The sequence below is a fragment of the Delphinapterus leucas genome, chromosome 15 (assembly GCF_059928025.1).
Source record: "Delphinapterus leucas isolate spDelLeu-1000000601 "Yukka" chromosome 15, BTC_Dleu_Yukka2, whole genome shotgun sequence".
Lineage (NCBI taxonomy): Eukaryota > Metazoa > Chordata > Mammalia > Artiodactyla > Monodontidae > Delphinapterus > Delphinapterus leucas.
This window is the reverse complement of record NC_143143.1, coordinates 22,292,860-22,312,440: the sequence shown is the minus strand read 5'-3', so window position 1 is coordinate 22,312,440 and position 19,581 is coordinate 22,292,860. Positions and strand designations below refer to the sequence as shown.

At 40.9% G+C, this 19,581-nt stretch overlaps 2 protein-coding genes across 2 annotated transcripts; one reads left to right on the top strand and one right to left on the bottom strand.

Annotated features, from left to right (window-relative positions):
• Positions 1–1,111: 1,111 nt before the first annotated feature.
• LOC111182306 (acyl-coenzyme A synthetase ACSM4, mitochondrial) lies at positions 1,112–9,476 on the top strand. The gene is given in 7 exon segments (XM_089895396.1): positions 1,112–1,210; positions 1,363–1,628; positions 4,015–4,286; positions 4,538–4,649; positions 6,447–6,565; positions 7,215–7,528; positions 8,735–9,476. Coding segments are annotated over 7 exon segments (1,263 nt in total). The 3' UTR covers positions 8,816–9,476.
• Positions 9,477–9,534: 58 nt separating this feature from the next.
• THUMPD1 (THUMP domain 1 NAT10 acetyltransferase adaptor) lies at positions 9,535–19,530 on the bottom strand. The gene is made up of 4 exons (XM_022588616.3): positions 16,903–19,530; positions 15,181–15,355; positions 13,953–14,201; positions 9,535–13,500 (listed from the first exon to the last, which is right to left on the bottom strand). Exons 1-4 carry the CDS (start codon positions 17,131–17,133, stop codon positions 13,079–13,081), a joined length of 1,077 nt encoding a protein of 358 aa, XP_022444324.2. The 5' UTR covers positions 17,134–19,530; the 3' UTR covers positions 9,535–13,078.
• Between the last annotated feature and the right edge of the window lie 51 nt (positions 19,531–19,581).

Here is a 19,581-nt window from a genome sequence, read left to right as displayed (position 1 = left end):
CCACATGCCGCGGAGTGGCTGGGCCCATGAGCCATGGCCGCTTAGCCTGTGTGCCCGGAGCCTGTGCTCCGCAACGGGAGAGGCCACAACAGTGAGAGGCCCATGTACCGCAAAAAAAATAAATAAATAAAATAAAATATATGCAGTAATTAAAGTTTCCTTCCTAGGAATTCAATTCCACATATCCCTATTTAGCTGACTTTAGGAAACTCACCAAGAAATAAGGAGTCTGGTATATGACACAGGTCTTTAGAGTCTGGGAAGTGTATCTTTGAATCTTGGTTCTGCCACTTACTCACTTTGCAACCCTTGGGCTGGTTGTCGTCTATACACTGGGATTAATTTTAAGTGAGATAGCAGGCACTTATCAAGCACTCAATAAATGGTAGTGGCGGTTTGTAATGCTTTACATACATTCCACTTTCTTTCCATTGATTTGCTTTAGAAAGTGCAAACCGTCTTCCCTGTGTTTTTCATCTAATTCTGCCATATATGTTCTTCTCATAAGGAACTAGTACTTTAAAATCAGGCCCATCTCAGGCCAGTGTTTAGAATGAAGTGAGAATGTGGGATAAATTAAGCATTGCCAAAGTAGTGTAGGCGAACTTTGATGATGCCAGACCACTGGGGAGACCCAGGTTTGAGGGCTGACTCTGCCACTTGCCAGCTATGACCCAATCTCATATTCCATCAAATGGCAACAACTACATGGACCTACATGGTTGCTTAGAACAGTGGTCTCCAAGCTTTTATGGTTACACAATCTATCAATAAAAATATTTGGGACACATATACTCCCATCTGGATATGGTTATTTAACTTGTTCTACTCTGCTAATATAGTATGTATATTATAAAATACATACGAAAATGAGATAAAGTCATAAACAGAATTCTAATATCTCAAATAAATTTCTTTTTAATTCTTATTTCTTCTCTCATCCCCAGTGGATTATCTTGCCAAACTCACTTTGGAGACCACTGGTTCAGAGGATTGAATGAGATGATGTTCATGAAAATGTGATATAACCTGTAAAATGCTATTTAAGTGTTACATAATAATGACTCAAATGTTCCACAAAAATGATACATAATAATAGGCCACCATTATAATGCCTACTTTATACCAGACACTATTATTTTCCCCATTTTACAGAGAAGGAAAGGAACACACAGAGAGATCAAGTAAGACGCTCAAGGTCACAAAGCTAGTAAGTGGCAAGGACAGGATCAGATCCAGGGACTGTCAGACTCTGAAGCCAGTGCTCTAAGGATCTCCCAGGGATCAGGGTCCTGTGGGATGTCCCTGGGGACCAAGGCAAGGGTAGCTGAAGGCTAGATTTCGTAGCTCCTTGCCACCCAGGCACGAAGTCCAAGTTTCCACAGTCCACAGTCTACTCAGGGCCCTCCCTCTTTCCCGGGGCTTGTCTTCATGCCAGGAACAAGCCAGCTGACAGCAAAAGACATCCTCCATTGGCTGCAAGCATCCAAAGCCAAGTGCACTGTAGCCAGTGAGGAGGTGATCCCAGCAGTGGAGTCCATTGTTTCAGAGTGTCCCGGCTTGAAGACCAAATTCCTGTTGTCTCCACACAGCCAGAATCAGTGGCTCAGCTTCCAAGAGTTATTTCAGTGAGTATTTTCCCTGCCTCATCTGCAGTGCCAGGAATAACACCAGTCACAACTACATCTCAGAGTCTCCTTGATTCCAAGGACTCAGCATACTATGGGTTGATCTAGGCTTCTTCCCAGGAAAGAATCACCTAATAAAAGGTGTTTAAGGGACTTTCCTGGTGGTGCAGTGGTTAAGAATCCGCCTCCCAATGCAGGGGACATGGGTTCAAGCCCTGTTCCGGGAAGATCCCACATGCCGCGGAGCAACTAAGTCCGTGCACCACAACTCCTGAGCCTGTGCTCTAGAGCCCACGAGCCACAACTACTGAGCGACACACTGCAACTACTGAAGCCCCCGTGCCTAGAGCCCGTGCTCCGCAACAAGAGAAGCCACCGCAGTGAGAAGCCCATGCACTGCAACGAAGGGTAGCCCCTGCTCGCTGCAACTAGAGAAAGCCCACACGCAGCAACAAAGACCCAACACAGCCAAAAATAAATAAATAAATAATTTTTTTTTTTTTTTTTAAGTGTTTAAGGACAGAAGGAAGGGATGTAGCTCTGCTTCCATTTCTCTGCTTCCTACCAGGGCCTGAGATGAGTATCCTGCCTGGCTTGGCTCTTGCCTAACTCCCAACACTCTCACTGCCTTGACTCCCTCTGGCCACCATTTTATTCCTCGAACATGGCCCATCTCAGGGCCTTTGCACCTGCTGTTTCTTCCATCTGGAATGCTCTTCCTTAGTCCTTTTCATAGTTGACGCCTTCCTGTCAGATTTCAGCTCTAATGTTTTATCCTCAGTGAGGGTGTCCATGACCAACCTGTCTAGAGTAGAGTTCCAAGCCACTCTATCACATCCTGTTGTTTTCTTCATGGTACTCATCACTATCCAAATATCATATCCATTCATTTGTTCCTTTATTTACTGTCTATTTTTCTCCTCTACAGTAGGGGTTGACAAATTACGGCCCATGAGCCAATTCTGGTTTGGTACTCACTTTTATAAATAAAGTTTTATTGGAACACAGCCACACCCATTTGAGTACACATTGTCTATGGCTGCTCTCATCTTACAAGAGCAGAGTTGAGTAGCTACAGCAGAGACTATGACCCTCAAAGCCTAAGATATTTACTGTCTAGATCTTCACAGAAAAAAATTTGCCAACCCCTGCCCTAAATTGTAACCTCCCAGAAGGCAAAGGCACTGTTTGTCTGTTTGATTGATCACTCTATCCCCAGTTCCTACCATTTAGTTGGTGCTTAAGAAATTCTTACTGAGGAATGAATGAACAAACAGATCACTTAACCTCAAGTTTCCTCATATGTAGAATGGAGATAATTATACTGCACATATCTCATGTTGTTTTGAGGATAGAATAAGCTAATATGTGAGAAAGTCGTTCCTAAACTGTAAAAAAAGGGAGTAAAATGTTAATTAATAGTATTATCCTTCAAAGAGCTGTTAAGTAGCTTACGTTTTTAAAAAAAAATTCTTCCAGAGAAGCTTATAAAAGGAAGCCATATAAACTCTATTGAATAAAGGCAGTTTCCTTTGTTGGAATAAAATTTTATCCTACTAGTTAATGTACACCAAATCCCATTGGTCAATCCCAAAATTCTCTCCCAAGGCCATGCCAGAGAATGCTGCTTGTGTCTTTCATAAACTGAGTACCTTTGGATAAGTCAAGTAACATCTCTAAAATTCTGTATCTTATCCGTAAAATAGGGATAGCATAGTATCTACACAACTGAGTTGTAGAAGAATCAAATGTGACGTTTTTAGCATAATGCCTGGCACACAGTAATCACTCTGTAAGAATTATAGTAATTATGATTACTATTATGATTATTCTCAAGTTAATAAAGTCATTCAGCAGTGTAGTAATTCCCTAAGGTAGTATTATTCAGATTGAATATGCACATCCCTCAGTAAAATAGTTTTTACCACACTCCCCTAATACATGTTTATTTATTTATAAATTATATTCGTGTACTTTTGTGCATCACACAAATATCAAAAATAAACATTTTAAAGAATGAATTCTAAAATACATATAATTTGAAGTTCTCCTATTTTCTTCCCCATGCCAGTTGTCTTGCACATCCCCTGGGTAGCAAGCTCCCCCACTTCTAAGATCCCTATCCTAAACAACTCTGCAACATTTGGCTGAGTCCCCAAGAAACCTTAAAGATGCCACAAAATTCACAGAAGACAGAGGACTTTGAGCTCACATGAATTTCACATTGAAATTTACACATTTGGGGAGTATTTTTCAAGATAAAGGGAATCCCCACTTCAAACCAACAACTTTGGAGTGTCGTAACTCCAAAAATACCATAGAAGAAATATCAGAGCTAGACTGGTCTGCCATGTTCAGCCACCATCTTGGAGCCCATACTTTGCAGAACCACCTCTGCAGAGCACAGCTGTGTGGAGACAGGAGGTCAAGAACCAATGGCCATTTATTTCTCCAGTGGGACCACAGGCTCTCCCAAGATGGTCCAGCACTCCCAGAGCAGCCTCAGAATTGGGCACACCCTCTGTGGAAGGTAGGCAGGAAAACTGTTTTTTTTAATTCTCCCCTGAACTACCAACATGTGTATCCAATTGCCTAGTTGGCACCTCTACTTATATATCTCCAGTGAAACATCTACAAAACAGAACTCTTAATGTCTTAGCTCAGTAAATGATACCATCTAACCAACTGATCAAGCAAGAACTTAGGAACTGACCTTGATTCAATCCCCACAGCAGCATGTCTGGCTCCTTCTCCTTTTTGCCAAGTAAATTTACGCAACCAGAAAGGCCTAAAACTATCATATTACTGTATTTTCTTTCTTACTGAATGACCATGAGATGAGCATATGTTAATGGACGAGAATAAGAGGTTGTAGACATCACCTCCAGTCATGACCTTTAATTAACCAGTGCTGACATCTGTGTCTTTCTCCATCATCCAGCCGCTTACCACTTATCCCATCACGACCCTGTGCAGTGCTCCCACTGTGTACTGGATGCTTGTGCAAAAAGACCTTAAGAGGTATTTGGGCAGAAATCTCCACTTGAACCACAAACAAAAGTTATAATCCAGCATCACGGATCTCCCCTTTTCAGCACAGGATAGCCCAGAGTTTCTCAGTCTTGCCACTACTGACATTTTGAACCAAATAATTCTGTGTCATGGAGTGCTGTCCTGTGTTTTGTAGCATGTTGAGCAGCATTCTACCTGGCCTCTACCTACTATATACCAGTAGCACCTCCCTCTCCACCAGTGATGATGACCAAAAATGTCTCCAGACATTGCCTAGAGTCTCCTGGGGGGCAACCCACCCCCCGCATCCCCAGTTTAAGAATCACTGGGAAAGCCTCTAAGGGCAACTGGACATTTTTCCAGAGACAACCAGAGCTCTACAATCCCAGCACTCCCATCACCCCCACCCTAAAAGAACCCACAACTACATTTATACTGTCTTGAAGTTAATAAAGTCTTATGACTTGAAGCTTATATTCAACTTAGCCAAATCACCTGAACATTAGGTGAAATTATGAAGTATATTTATTTAACTAATATGAATTCAATACATAAGAAGAGAAAGGAAGAGAGAAACCATTTAAGTCATCACAGTCACCCCTTTCTCCCCTAAACGTGGATGCTTCAAAGCCAAAACAAAACAAACAGAAAAAGGACATCCTTTGTTTCCCCAAGGTGTAGACATCTAGGAGGGAGAATTCTATGAGAAACATAATAAAGTAGATATGAATCTTCTCTTTTCCTGATCAACTCCTTGTGGCCCTCAGAATGTGAACATCTTGCTCACATTTCAAGATTAATTCAAGGGCCATTCTATTTTGAATAGACACAATTCATGTCCTACCAAACCCTACTACCCATTTCGGGGCTCACTGTATCGGTCGGGCTGTTCCAAGCTTTCTCACCTTAGTCCTGTTGGGCAGCTGAGTAGTAAGACACTGGTTAAAAGCTCAACCTCCAAAGTCAAACAGGCAGGGCTCTGCTACTTTCTAATAGTGGACCTTGCTAAGCCTGCCTTACCTCCAACCATAAGAGATAGTTAAGAGCTACCTCACGAGGTTCTGGTAAGAATTCAATGTCGGCAGCATGCGTGGTGAGTGAGATACTTGACAATGATAAGTGCAGAGTACAGATTATTCAACTCTGTTCTTTATTATTTGGGAGGCCTTGGAAGAGTTCTTTAACTTTTTTCAGCCTCAGTGTCTTCATTTATAAAATAGGGTTTGTGAAGATTATGAGAGTGCTCCAAAAGCCCTTGTAACATAAAAAATGTTCAGTTAGGGCTTCGCTGGTGGCGCAGCGGTTGAGAGTCCGCCTGCCGATGCAGGGGACACGGGTTCGAGCCCCGGTCCGGGAGGATCCCACATGCCGCGGAGCGGCTGGGCCCATGAGCCATGGCCGCTGAGCCTGCACTTCCGGAGCCTGTGCTCCGCAACGGGAGAGGCCACAACAGTGACAGACCCGCGTACAGCAAAAAAAAAAAAAAGTTCAATTAATATTAGCTGCCATATTTCTTGGCTCATAAGTGCTTAATATCCTTATTAGCATTTTCTCCAACCTTTTCCTCTCTTGAATAACCTGCTAAAGTGTAACCTCCACCAGGAATCTTTGTTTTAATCATAACATGCCCCACGTGCCTAGAACAATGTCTGGCTAGAGAGTAGGTGCTCAACAAATATTCACTGAATGAACTTTCCTAAGACTTGCCTCTCCTAGCTCTTTGCTTGTTGCTAATGTCCTAGTTATCTGGCAATGAAAGCCTCTCATACTTCTCTCCCCAAAGACCCCATGCAACTCTCTCTTCAGATGTAAATTCGAGAAGCTGCTGCATTGCCTAATAGGAGGGGAGCCACTCAATCCAGAGGTGCTGGAACAGTGGAAAATGCAAACTGGGCTAATGCTGTACGAGGGCTACGGACAGACAGGTGGTATGTTTAATGGACAAAGCTTAAGTTTACCCCTTCAACCCCAGGACTGCCAGCTGGGCCCCTGAAGTGCTCCCACCATGCTCTAAATTGTGATGGTGTTTCCCAAAACTTCTAAATTGCCCAATTACGTTTGACTGAAGGGGAATTATTATTACTCGGTGTTCCTGCCTCCTCCTCACACAGGATAAGTCTCAGAGGTGTTAGGGGTTGAAGAGGTTCAGAATTGAGTAGCTCATCTTTCCAGCGCACTGGGAAGGACCCCAGAGAGCCCCAGTGGGGAGTTACAAGGTGCACTTAATGGCACTCTTAGTCAAAAGGAGTGATTTTCAAAGTGTGGTCCTCAAACCAGCAGTATCAGTAGCACGCAGGAATTTGGCAGAAATACAAATTCTAATACCCCTGCCCCTTCCCTGACCTACAAATGAGAAACTGGGATGGGGCCCAGCAATCTGTGTTTTAACAATGCTCCAGGTGACTCTGATGCACACTCGACTTTGAGAACCACTAGTCTCAGATAATATATTTCAGAAGATGAGACTGAATACTGGGAAAATCAGTCAAAGCTGGGTCTTGGATTTCATTGTCACGATATAGCTACAGAAAATGAAATTTTACATAGTTATATAAAACATGTCCTCTTAATAAGGAATAATTTGTGCCAATCAGAAAGGGCAAGCAATTAAACCAGGCTCAGTGGGGAAAGGGTACTACCCTATGATGTCCAGGTGGGTAATATCTAACTGGTTCAATAAAGAACCAGTTAGTGTTCAGCATTGGTCCAAATTCTTGATGTGTCTGAAAAGCAAATCTATCAATATAAACTGATTTTTTTTCCTGCAGGTAGTGAAAGCTTTTGTTGTCTTATCTGCACCCTTTAAATCATCCAACCCAGAGAAATTAACTCTTGAACTTCAGGATCATGTAAAAAAATCAACTGCACCTTACAAATATCCAAGAAAGGCAAGTATTGTGCGCAAAAGTTAAGTGTGTGTTACCAAATAAGGATCTAAACTAGTAAGTATATAGATTTTATTAGCTTTTGACTTTATAGCAACTCATTATATAAGTAGAAGACAACTGTTTCAACTTTAGCCCTAAGAATTTTGCTTTAAAGTATTTTATATTAGGACACTACAAATGTTTGAAGAACTAGAATCTTTGGTCAACTCTGCAATACTAAGTAAATACTAAGGATCCTTATCAGACTAATCTGTCCCATTCCATATGAGGAAAAAAAATTGTTTTTTTAAGGCAGCAAATTGTTTTTAAAGACAGCACCTACCTTATCTATCATAGTACTCTTGGGCCATTACACACTCATAAATTCAAAGCATGTGCCTTTAAGTATCAAGTGACCAAATTTAAGGCTCAGGATGAAGATGTTATCCAAAGAAACTGTGGAATCTTTCCTGAAACCTTCTTCTTCAAAGGAAGGATTCAAGCATAATTCTGTATAAAGACACACAGATGGCACTGCAATTTCCTTCTAGTCCTAGAATCCTATTAGTTGATACTGACTGATCCTCTACATGAGAATTCCATTTCCACTGGCATCATTTCAGCTAAAATGTAGTTAATTTCAACCTAAGAACTAGTTACATTTTCTCCATTCAATTCACTAAATTAGTGACTAGTTGCTTTTCAGAAATGTTTGAGGACATTTTAAAATACAGTAGTCATATCCTGAGGGAGAACAAAAGTAGTTTACTGTCAAGTCAGGGCATAAGGGGAAAATTGTATAAACTCAAAATTATCTCTAAAAATCTCCTTGGTAACCTCCAGGACCCAGCTCTTAAAAGGTCAAAAGCCAAGAATTAACTTGATGTTTCTCTTTGCATTTAGTTGTGGCCTCCATTTCACTGGGGCAGTAGAGACCCAGGTCTGGTTCGAACTGGAGGAAAGCAACAGAATAAAGGGATTGTTCTTCTGTCAAAGCATACAGGTGAATTTGCACTAAAAACCAGTATGATGGAGCTCCACTGTCATCTTTATATATAAATGGAACAGCTTCTGGTGACCAAGGCATCCAATTAGCTTCAGCTAAGACAACACCCAGACCCTGAAGCTCAATGCCAGAGTTTCATGAAAGCTCTCCCCTATTATTCTGACAGTTGGGAGAGTAAAAATGGAATCAAGTGTCTCATAATATGTTTTTCCGTTGATTAGGTGGAATTTGTTAAAGAACTCCCAAAGATGATCACTGGGAAAATCAAACGCAACGTTTTAAGAGACCATGAATGGGGCTGAACATAGCCTAACAAGAACACTGTGGTATTAAGTAGTTAACAGGGCTGCTTTCTTTTAGTCCTTGTTTCCTGATAATTCAGTGACTACTCTCTTAAAATGCTTAAGATTTTTCCTGGTTGAAAAATTCAACTGAATTTTTGTTTTGTACTTTGCCAAAAAATAAATAAGTAAAAATCTAAAAATATTTGGGAAGAAAATTGTTACGCTGACCAAACAACAACTTGTAGTGTTTAAAACAGCAGGGCTCAAATGATTAATTAGAAAAGCACAATAGACAATGAATTTATCTACTACCTGATTAATTCAAAATAAAGATTAGAACTATTCTAACAGGAATGCTCAAGACAGAATTTCTTCTGCTTAAAATCTTTATATGCTACTAATTCTTTAAGGTGAATTAAAATATTAATGTTAAAGTGAGGAATGTAAAGAATTCAAAAGCCAATTAAATGAACTTAATTAAGTACTGTACTATACATTTTGAAGCAAACTCACTGTAAAATATCTAATGCTTGAATAAGATACAAAACGCTTAAGAGTTTTTAGTTATTCAAGAGCAATTAATAAATTTTTGTATCTTTACTTTTTGGACAATGTACATGACTTTTGATACATAATTTGACATAAAAACATCTTTTATGATACATCTACTTTATGACAATAAAGCAAGAGATTTACTAAGAGGCAGAAAGAAAAAGGAGAGATAGAGAACACCAGTCTTTAGGGAACAAATTTATTTTGATTTTTCTGAAAACATCAGAAACTGAAAGACAAGCTGAATATCTGGCCATACCAAAAGCAAAATACAAGTAAAAATAACATTTAGAAACCATGTTTAACTAAAGGGAAACATGTTTTAAAATATCAAATTTAACACTCTTTCCTCCACAGAGCAAAACAAGTTTTACTAAACCACAACACTGGAGTTTAACTGACATAATTTTTTTTTTTTTTTTGCGGTACGTGGACCTCTCTCTGTTGTGGCCTCTCCCGTTGCGGAGCACAGGCTCCGGATGCGCAGGCTCAGCGGCCATGGCTCACGGGCCCAGCCGCTCCGCGGCATGTGGGATCTTCCCGGACCGGGGCACGAACCCGTGTCCCCTGCATCGGCAGGCGGACTGTCAACCACTGCGCCACCAGGGAAGCCCTGACATAATTTTTTTAAATAAAAATTAAAAGGACAAAAAGCACTCAATTCCCACCCTGGAATCTTGTCATTTATAGAATAACATGCTCAGATGTCAGTGAAAATAAACAGTTGGTAAACCTGAAAACAAATCTTTCAATGACTGAATTCAGATTCCAACAGAACACCGTACTACCTTACATTTGGGGAAGAATAGCTTTTGTCACACTAAGGTCTTACCAAATATTGATAAAAATAAATACAAAAGAGGATTAAAAACAAACTACTAAATCAAAATCTTTCTGTAGAGTAGCAGCTTTCACAAAATAAAAGGAACCCAGTTCCACAGGGTTGTACGTTCTATAAGCATACAGCCAATTTTATTCCCAGAGTCCTGTACTATCAAAATAAAAGTATCTTTGTCTTGGAAAAAGTCTGATGAAGGCACCAAAATCCTATCATCCGTGTTCCCCCAATGATAGTTACAATGCTCCTATCATCCTTTCAAGATAACTTCAACTTATTAAGAGTTAACATTCTAATATCTAAAGATATATAAGGAAGTTCCAGCCTCATCTGCATCAGCAAGGCCCTTTCTATTCTCTTTGCTCCTCCCAAATCCTTCGTTTTACCAGCAGGACCACTAGCTAGGAGGATAAAAATATATTTCCATGTTCACTAGCCAATAAACAAACATAGCCATTGGTGCAGGAAGACTTAACATTTACAATACTTCCAAACTTGTTAAAACTTAATAAAATCCAACTCCAAAAGCTAATTTCATGACCCCTTAGTATTCTCAATCCGGACATTTAATTTTGCAGCCCTCTTTGGTGTCTGTCTCTTCCATCTTTTTTCAGTTTTACCCTGGAGGAACACTTGAAAAAACTTTCAAATTAAGGGGATCCTCAATGTAAATGAGTGTGAGCACTAAGTTGAAAGATACTCTTGTTTCACAGAAATCCAGAACTGTCAGAAGAGGACTCTGAGTTCTTCCTCTTCTCTCAGTGAAGAAATCCCAGGCTGAGATTTTGGGAAAGGGTTCCTCACCCAGTCACACACCAGTGTTGGGAAAAGGAGGGGAAATGTTATTTAATTTGGTTTTGCAGTTCTGCAAGAGGAGTTTAAATAAGACCTGGGACTTGTTGCTTTCTTCATTCTCAAACCCAAGTGGCTGTAGAAACATTTCAAGAGTGCCTTATGCAACATAATTATTCCAAAGAGTCAGTTTCTTTTAATCTAAGACTCCTGTCACTTTTAAGTAGAAACATTTTTCTCCAGTCCCTTGCAGAAAACTGTTCATTTGTTCTTGCAATGAAAAAAATGTCTTCTAAATAGACTAGTTTCTGTAGCCATTCTTCGTCTTCAAAGCATTTAGCAAAATCTGGCCTTGTATTTTACTGTACTTATAATTTACTGGTAATTCACCTTTCAACTCAAATATCCTGTAGAGAACTCTTCCTCTGGTAAGTACTGGATTTCTGTATGTAGGAGATTTATGTGCTCTTTGTTCAGGTTTTAGTTTGTTTTTTCTTTTTAAACATTCTTGCATAAAATGGATCTTTAATTAAGTTAACCATTTTTGCAGCATTATTTAAAACTTTCTTCATTTCATCTCCAAGTTTTTAATATCAGCACTTCTCTGTGAAGAAAGCAGTGTGCTGTAACATCAACGTCAGGATTTTCTTTTACTAAAATGAGGCAAAACTTGTCATGGAGCCAGCCACTGATGGGGCACCAGGAGTACAGATGGCAGACTGTTGTTTTTCAGATATGAAGACCTATTAAATTTATACTGACCATTGTTTTGGGAGGCTCCTAGCAGGCGAAAGTTTCCTCGAATTTCCTCATCATTTACAAATCTTGCTATAGCATGACAAATATTCATGAAATCTGTTAATTCATCAGCAACTGCTGCTGCTTTTAAACAAAACCTCTTTAGTATCATGTGACATAAGTCAATTTACTACATTGAGAGAAAAGTCTTTTCAATTTCTTGTACTGCTTCTTGACCTAGCATTTTAATGTTGGTACTGTTAGATTCTTACCAACTATGTGAATTTTTCTTTCCTGGAAAAAGTTCTGCTACTACATAATTTGCTTCCTAAACCTTTTCACTGAACATGATTTTTTGAACAAAAGCTTTACTGTCTTGACATTCCAAAGCCATTAAAATAATTGTCTTTGTCAGGGAGCTATGATTTATAGCTACAACTGCTGAAGCAAATGTTCCGTTTGTAAGTTGCATTTCACAAAGGATATGGAATGGAACAGCTTGAATAAGTCCATTTACATTGTAGAGTAGCTTACATTGTAAAGAACTTGCGTGCCTTGCTGCACTAGTATACTGTAATAACTCAGAAGACTAATTCTTCATAATTAACCTTATCAGAAATATCTGTAATTTTATGCCTAGAATGAACACTTCTATCTCACACCTTGCCTCCAAAAATTGCAGCAATGCACCATCAGATTTGGTTGTAACAAATGTTACGAAAACATAAAAATGGGCATAGCTTCCACTGCAGGGAGCGCGGGTTCGATCCCTGGTTGTCAAACTAAGATCCCACATGCCTCGCGGAGCAGCCAAAGAAAAAGGCGGGCGGGGCATAAAAACTAAACAAGAAAATCACAAAAGGTACAAAAACTTCACAAAACAATACACTTCTAACCTATATGGCCCATGTTTCTGCAATGTTTACAACAAAGTGGCAGGGGACAGCTGAGCTGCAAAATGCAAAAATTCCTTCCTTAGAATGAAAATTTCCCTCTGAGTTTCGATTCACAGAGCTTGCTCACTCCCATAAGTCAGCTGGCACTTCAGAAGCAGGGGAGTGGGGAAGGTAATCAAGAGGGAGAGGCCAACATCATCCTCCCGCCACCCTCCGCTCTGTGCAGTAGTGTTCACCAATTTATCCATAGCCTCTTCTAGCTCAACCAAATGCACACTGCCATATAGGGCTGAAAGATCTCTAACAAAGCTATTAACGGGGCTGCTCAATTATTTTGAGTACAGCATTACACAGCACACAAACTCAGAAACAATATTTTTAGTAACAATTTTATATAGAATCCCAGCAACATCTCACAGAACCGCAGTTGAGAAATCCACCTCCAACACCAAATGATTTCTTTTCCTATGAAAGGTCATTTCCATGTGACTCAGATCCTTCTGTGACTTGACTTGCAAGTTCAGGTTTAGCGGCCCCCTCACTCACCACATGTGTCTCAGATACTGGTTCTGTCTGACCCAGCTCCTCACTATCCTCTGGTACCACCTGCTGGTTATTTTTTCCTTCTGCTGCGTCCTTTTGATTTGATTTGTCACCAGATTCCAACTTAGCTTCTTTCCCATTTCCTGTTAGCGCTGCCTGCTTTGCATTAAGCTGTGACGAGTCCTTGGCACTCTTCACCACCTCCTGGAGATTGTATTTTCTGAACAACGTGTAATCTTTCACAACACTCAGGCAACAGACAGCTTTAATGATTTCTACTACCACTGTGTACTGTGGATTGGTAAGATCTACTTTATTTTCCGAATTGAGGCTGCCTACTATTCCTGTAACAAAAATAACAGGAAAACAGGCTAAGAAGGATACCTTTAAGCTTGGCGGATACAAAAACAATCTTTCATCTCCTCCTATTTAGAATTTGTTAAAACAATATGTATACACTAGTCCACTCATCAAATTCCACTCTTCTACATGGACTTCCATCAAATTCCCTGAATGCTTTCAATAAATAAATACAAATAAAATCCTGAGACATTTAACAACAGCACTTTTTTCCCCAAAGAAAATTCAATCTTGATTTGGAAAAGACTTTAGTATCTAACTACCAAAAAAAATCTCATACCCAACACATTGAAAAGTTAGGTTTGATATTATTTAAGAGCATTTTAATATACTTGTTCTACACTCAAAAATGTAAGCCTTAAATCTCAAAAAAAAAAATCTTATAAACAAGTATTTACCGTGGCACACCTATGTAAAATCACTAAGAGAAACATACCTGCCAATTCTTTGATAACTTCTTCTCTATTCATGTGACTGTTATTTCGAGATTTATATACAATCTGAAATGTCCCTTTGTTTGGAGCTTTAAACCAGGGTTCCAAAAATGTTTCTGCATATCTTTTCATATCTTCTAAGAAAGCCTTGCATGTGCCTGAGATGGGTAACATTCGTAGAATAACCCGAGTCTTCTTTTTCTTGGTTTTGTATATATCTTGGAGAATATGATGCACCAATTTCTCAGGTTCTAAAATAAAAAGAAAAAATCAGCACAGAACAAACAGGTAAGTTTAAGAGTTCTCATTTTAAACTCTTCAAACTCTCTAAAATGAATTTTCATTGGCAGTGACATAAATTGACAGTAGAGTAGAAAAAATCATCATAATGAATTTTAAACAAGTTTAACCAACATTTTTCCCAATTAATATTTCTTTGGTGCCTACTCTGTATTAATACTGTATCTCATATTTTAACTCTGCTTTTATCAAAAACAAGTGTTCTTGAAGACACTGGAGTTAACTTTGTGATGTCTAATTTACCTGATGGCAACACCATGCTGTCGTTTTCCTGTATCAGCAGCAACTATCGAAGTAATAAACATTAAATAGTACATGCTTTTTTACAAAAACAAAACAAAAATCTGCAAGTCACTTAAAAAGATTTAATCAATCCATTAGCTAAGTTTGTACAGAAGTCTAGATTTCAGACCTCAGAGGAGCCCCAGAGCCATGAATGCACAAGATCATAATGTAGTACTCAGGAGGCATCCTGACTATATACGAGTCTGTTTTGGGCTGCTCAGTGTTTTCAATATTTTTAAAGTAGTTAGCTACATTTAAAAACCTAGAAACTTCTCCAGATTTCCAACTTCTTTTGAAAAATCAGAAGATCTGGCTCCCCTAAGACTACATTCCCAAATGACTGGAGCCATTCCAAACTGCCTGGGGTTGAGTAGCAGCTGCTCCTTTTAGACAGAACCGTGTATTCTTGTTTTGCCTAAAGTTACATACAGGTAAAGTGGCAAAGCCAGGTTTCTACTCCTAAGCCCTATGTCCACCACCCCATTCTACCTCTCCATATGCCTAGTGCTAACACAGTGTAGAGAGGATGCAATCAAATGATTAACTGAGCCATGCCCATCAAGCCATTTTGTAGGCAGTGTTCTCGGAGACAGGTGTCCAGATATCACAGGATCAATCATCTTAAAATGTATTAGTCAGACACACCTATCCCAAGTGTCCTGATGAAGACTACATTATTTGCTCCGCTCTCCACTGACTGGAATCTTCTCAGTCTCATCTCTGTAGATGCCTTAATGTCACCAACTTCCTTCTTCAAGGCGGCCTCCACATCATCATCTTCTGCCTCACTTCCAGAGAGCTGCTGATCCTTGTCTGCAAACTGTTTGCATAAAACTAATGAGCAGAAATGCCACAACAGCTTATGTTAAAAGCTCTTAACTACTCATGTGAAACCCCCAGTGGCAGATGATTCAATATTGACAATAAAACTTTTTACTCAGACACCATTCCCTCCAAAATGTGGAGGAAGAAGGAAGTTCACTCAGACTGTGGTACACATCATTTGAAAATGTTTTCTAAAGCATCTTGACAGTCTGGGGCAGAGGGAAATGTGCTCGTCAGATGAATCATTTCAGGGTGGACCTTAATCCTATCAATAGATATGACTGCACCTGATATGACACTCTCCTTTCATGAGATTGAACCAAATAGTTATCAAGTTAAAAATCCTTACTCCTGTTCTACTGAAATAGCTCAAGAACTTGCTCAAGCTGTCAGTGTAGACAAGACATGCACTTGTTGCCCACTTGGCTCCACTAATGGGATTGCCAATCAAGCATTAATGGTAATTTTACACATTTATGGAGATTTTATTGTATACCAGGATGTTATTTTATGTACATATGCAATTTTTTTTTTTTTTTTTTTTGGCGGTACGCGGGCCTCTCACTGCTGTGGCCTCTCCCGTTGCAGAGCACAGGCTCCGGACGCGCAGGCTCAGCGGCCACGGCTCACGGGCTCAGCCGCTCCGCGGCACGTGGGGTCTTCCCGGACCGGGGCACGAACCCGTGTCCCCTGCATCGGCAGGCGGACTCTCAACCGCTGCGCCACCTGGGAAGCCCCATATGCAATTTTTTTATCCAACCTTCTTAAGTCCTATCATTATTCTCTTTTTTACCTAGCTCAGCAGAATTAATAACATGCCTATCCCCTGAGCTAGTAAATGACAGTACGTGAATTTAAATGCCCTCTGTACTATGCTCCTCCACTTAATTCCTTGGGGTGTGCATGTGTGTACTGGTCCAAATCCTAAGCCAGTAATATAATTATTTCCAAAATGGGACAATGAGACTTTATACGGTATTGTTTCAAAAAGTTCTTACTTTTTGAAATGTATTTTTATATGCATTTGAGAAGTAACTAGCACTAGTAAGTACTAAAAACACTATTTTAGAAATGTTATTGCTTAGGACAAACACATTACTACAGCCATAATGTTCAAATGGTGGTAAGGTATGGCAAAAACCTTAAGGACGAATGAAGTGTGCCCTTGTGAACTGGGACCAGCTAGTACCTACCTAACCTACTTCAACCTCAGTGTCCCGGTGAGCAACGCTTCACAAAGCTACGATGAGAAGTAAATGTTTCTGAAAGAGCTTCAGAAACAAGGCCTGAACCGCAGGAAGCAATCTATACATGGGAGCAACCGTGATTAATGATGGGGAAAAAAAGCCCAAAGTGCAAACATTTAAGCACAAGACCAGGTAGCGGTCAGGACGAGACCTTGCGGGGGGGCGGAGAGGACACAGAGGCGAGGACACGCCCCCTCACCGCCACGCAAGCTGCCAACCTCGCGCATGCGTACACAGGGAGCCGGCCTGCCACCCTTCCCTCCTCCCTCAAGCCCGCCCTCCCCGGGGCTGGTACCTTTTCTGGACCATACATGTCGTCTCCGTATTCGTTGAGCAGGCTGTAGGCCTCCTCCACGCACTTGCGCTCGTTCATGTTACAGGTGATGAGAATGCCCTGTAGCCCGGGCTCCAGCTGCCGGGGCCCGCTGCCATCGCAGCGCCGAGCCCGTTTGGCCTGCACGTACTGAGCCTTGCCTTTGCGCTTCCCGCCGCCAGGCTGAGGAGACTGCTGGACGGGGGACGCCATGGTACGTGAGAGCTGAGGCAAGCAAGAATCGTGCTTTTCCACGGCCCTCGCGCCCTCACTTTTGCTGGCGCGGGCTGATTACGTCAGGTGTGCGCGATGACCTCACCTAGTCCCGCCTCCAAGCCTCATTTCCGGCTCCGCCGGGTCCTAAAGCCGGTGGGCGGTAGGCTGCCGAGAGGTGGCGTGAGGCCCGACCCTCGCCAGGATTGACAGGCACTCGCTTTCACCTCACCGCCGGAAAAAGGTGTTTCCCTGGAGAAGTGACCTGCCTGCCGCAGGTGGAGGCGGCTTTGCGCGTCCAGTATCAGCGGCTTTGCAGCCATTCCAAAAGTGGCGGTAGTGGCACTTTCCAGAACGTTGATGCCGGTTCAAGCCTCCTAGATTCCGCAACCATCCTTGGCACCTGTTCCCCCAGCCTACCCTATAATTCTGTCAGCTTCCCAAAAGTTCCCAATAAATTCCTTTTCAGCCTAAATTTGCTAGAATATGTTTCTATGTGACTTACAACCAAGAATGGTGGTTTGTCACACTGCTTTCTCTGGGGGTTTATCCCTAGTCTCAGCAACTATCATGTTAATATATTATCTTTCAAATATCGTTGAAAAGATGCCACTCTTGAAGAATGTGTTCAGGAGGAGTAAGTGATCCCCACACTCAGCCCCAACTACTCCTCAGGTACAAAGTTGTTGCCAGATTTCAGTTACTACAAATCCTAGAGGAGGTAATCTGCAAAAGGGGCACTGACCTGAGAGTCAATAATCTTTGATTCTAACCCCAGATTTACCATTATTTCCAAAAATCTTATCACCATCTCATTTTTTCTTTCATCTTTGCTTCCGCCTTTACTTTTCAGAGTGTCATCTGTGGAGATTGCATAGCATATATTTCTGGAGGTCCTAAGTTGCTTGTGAAAGGCAGTCTCGTTACACTGGCCTTGCTGTGGTGTCAGGAGGCATAGAGAGAGCTGGCTGGAAAACTTTTTTCTTTTCATCCTCAGTGCCTAGCATAGTACCTTGCCCATAGTAGGTGCTCGAAAATGTTTTTGAATTGAATTCCACCCAAAAAATGTTCAATAAACAAAAAAGGTTAAGACTCATGCTGTTGAAAGGGAAAGTACGCCCCGGTCCTGATCCCATTAAACCATGTCATAGAAGCTGGAAAACAGCATTGGTCTCCCCCAGAACCTCTCTTTCACTAGGTGAATTTCAGTTGCCCATACACTACCCTCTGTCGTTAGGATCTTAGAAGTTAGCACACAGATAAAAGTTAAGATACATAGTTTGACCCCTAAGCATATTTGAGTCCTACATGCTGGAGGTGCAAATCAGGAGGCAAACTTGAAAACCAAACTCTGTTGTATTTCACGTTTGCTATGTTGGGAGAAACCCTATTAGGTGAGAAAAATATGCAAACTTCCAACCCCCAGTCTAGATATCAGAATTATATAAATTTCCCCCTCATCCAGTGGCAACTTCACATTGACACTTCCACTTTCTCCTGAACTAGGCCCTTAATCCAGCTCTAAATAACCCAGCCTGTGTTTATTCTTGATTTTTCTTTATTCTTTTTCATTTTTTTCTTCATGACTATGACTTCATTATTTCATTTAGAGAGAGATTTCCTTGGCAATGCTGGAAACACAATTGTACACAGTTTCTGCTTATTGAACTTTCACCTCCTTAGGGCACCAATCATGGTCAGTGGACTAATATCTATCACTGGACACTAAGGGCTCTATGATGTGGCTTGTAAACCCCTCTTCTGGCTCCTGTATTTGTGTTTTTTAAAGAAGAAATGTTGACATTATAGAAAGTGGCACTTGACATCTTGTGGAGTGTATAATGGTGCTCTGAGGAATTTGCCTTTTATTCTAACTAACCTATTTGCTTCACATATTCAGGAGGGTTTACAGTCCAACAAGTGAGGGGTTGGTGTAAGACATTCTAAATTTCCTTTTGCTTTATCTTCCTAACCTTCAAAGTTACTATCATTTAACTTATACTTGTATGTTCAGTACAGAATCCATTCTGGCCCTGAGCACAACACTCTTAGATACCCTTCATGTTCTGACCTCGCTATCCATCCAGGGTTTCCTGCCTTATTCTCTTGATACCCAGCATCTTCAGATAATAGATGTTCTGATACTGAACCCCAGTATCCTCCTGACTTGATTGCTCAACACCTGCCACCTTCAGAGTCGGTATCATGTAAGATTTAAGAGCCCAAATTCTAAAGTCAAATCAAGCTCAAATCCCAGTTCTGCCATGCCCAGCCTGTGGAAGTCCGAGCAAGTTACCTAAGTCAAGTTTCTTCATTGACTTTAATGGAAAAACACTTTAATGGAAATGATAATACCCACATCATGGGCTACTGGGAAAATTCATTAAGGTCAGGCATGACAAGTGCTAAGCTCATAGTTACTGTTCAACCAATGTGGACTTGAAAACA

Excerpts from the sequence above, each read along its gene's own strand:
- THUMPD1 (XM_022588616.3), bottom strand. The coding sequence starts at position 17,133 with ATGGCGTCCCCCGTCCAGCAGTCTCCTCAGCCTGGCGGCGGGAAGCGC. Across the intron at positions 14,202-15,180 it reads CATCAGGACACTTGGGATAG|AACCTGAGAAATTGGTGCAT; the intron begins GTGTGTCTGACT and ends TTTTTATTTTAG. Across the intron at positions 13,501-13,952 it reads AGTTATCAAAGAATTGGCAG|GAATAGTAGGCAGCCTCAAT; the intron begins GTATGTTTCTCT and ends TTTTTGTTACAG.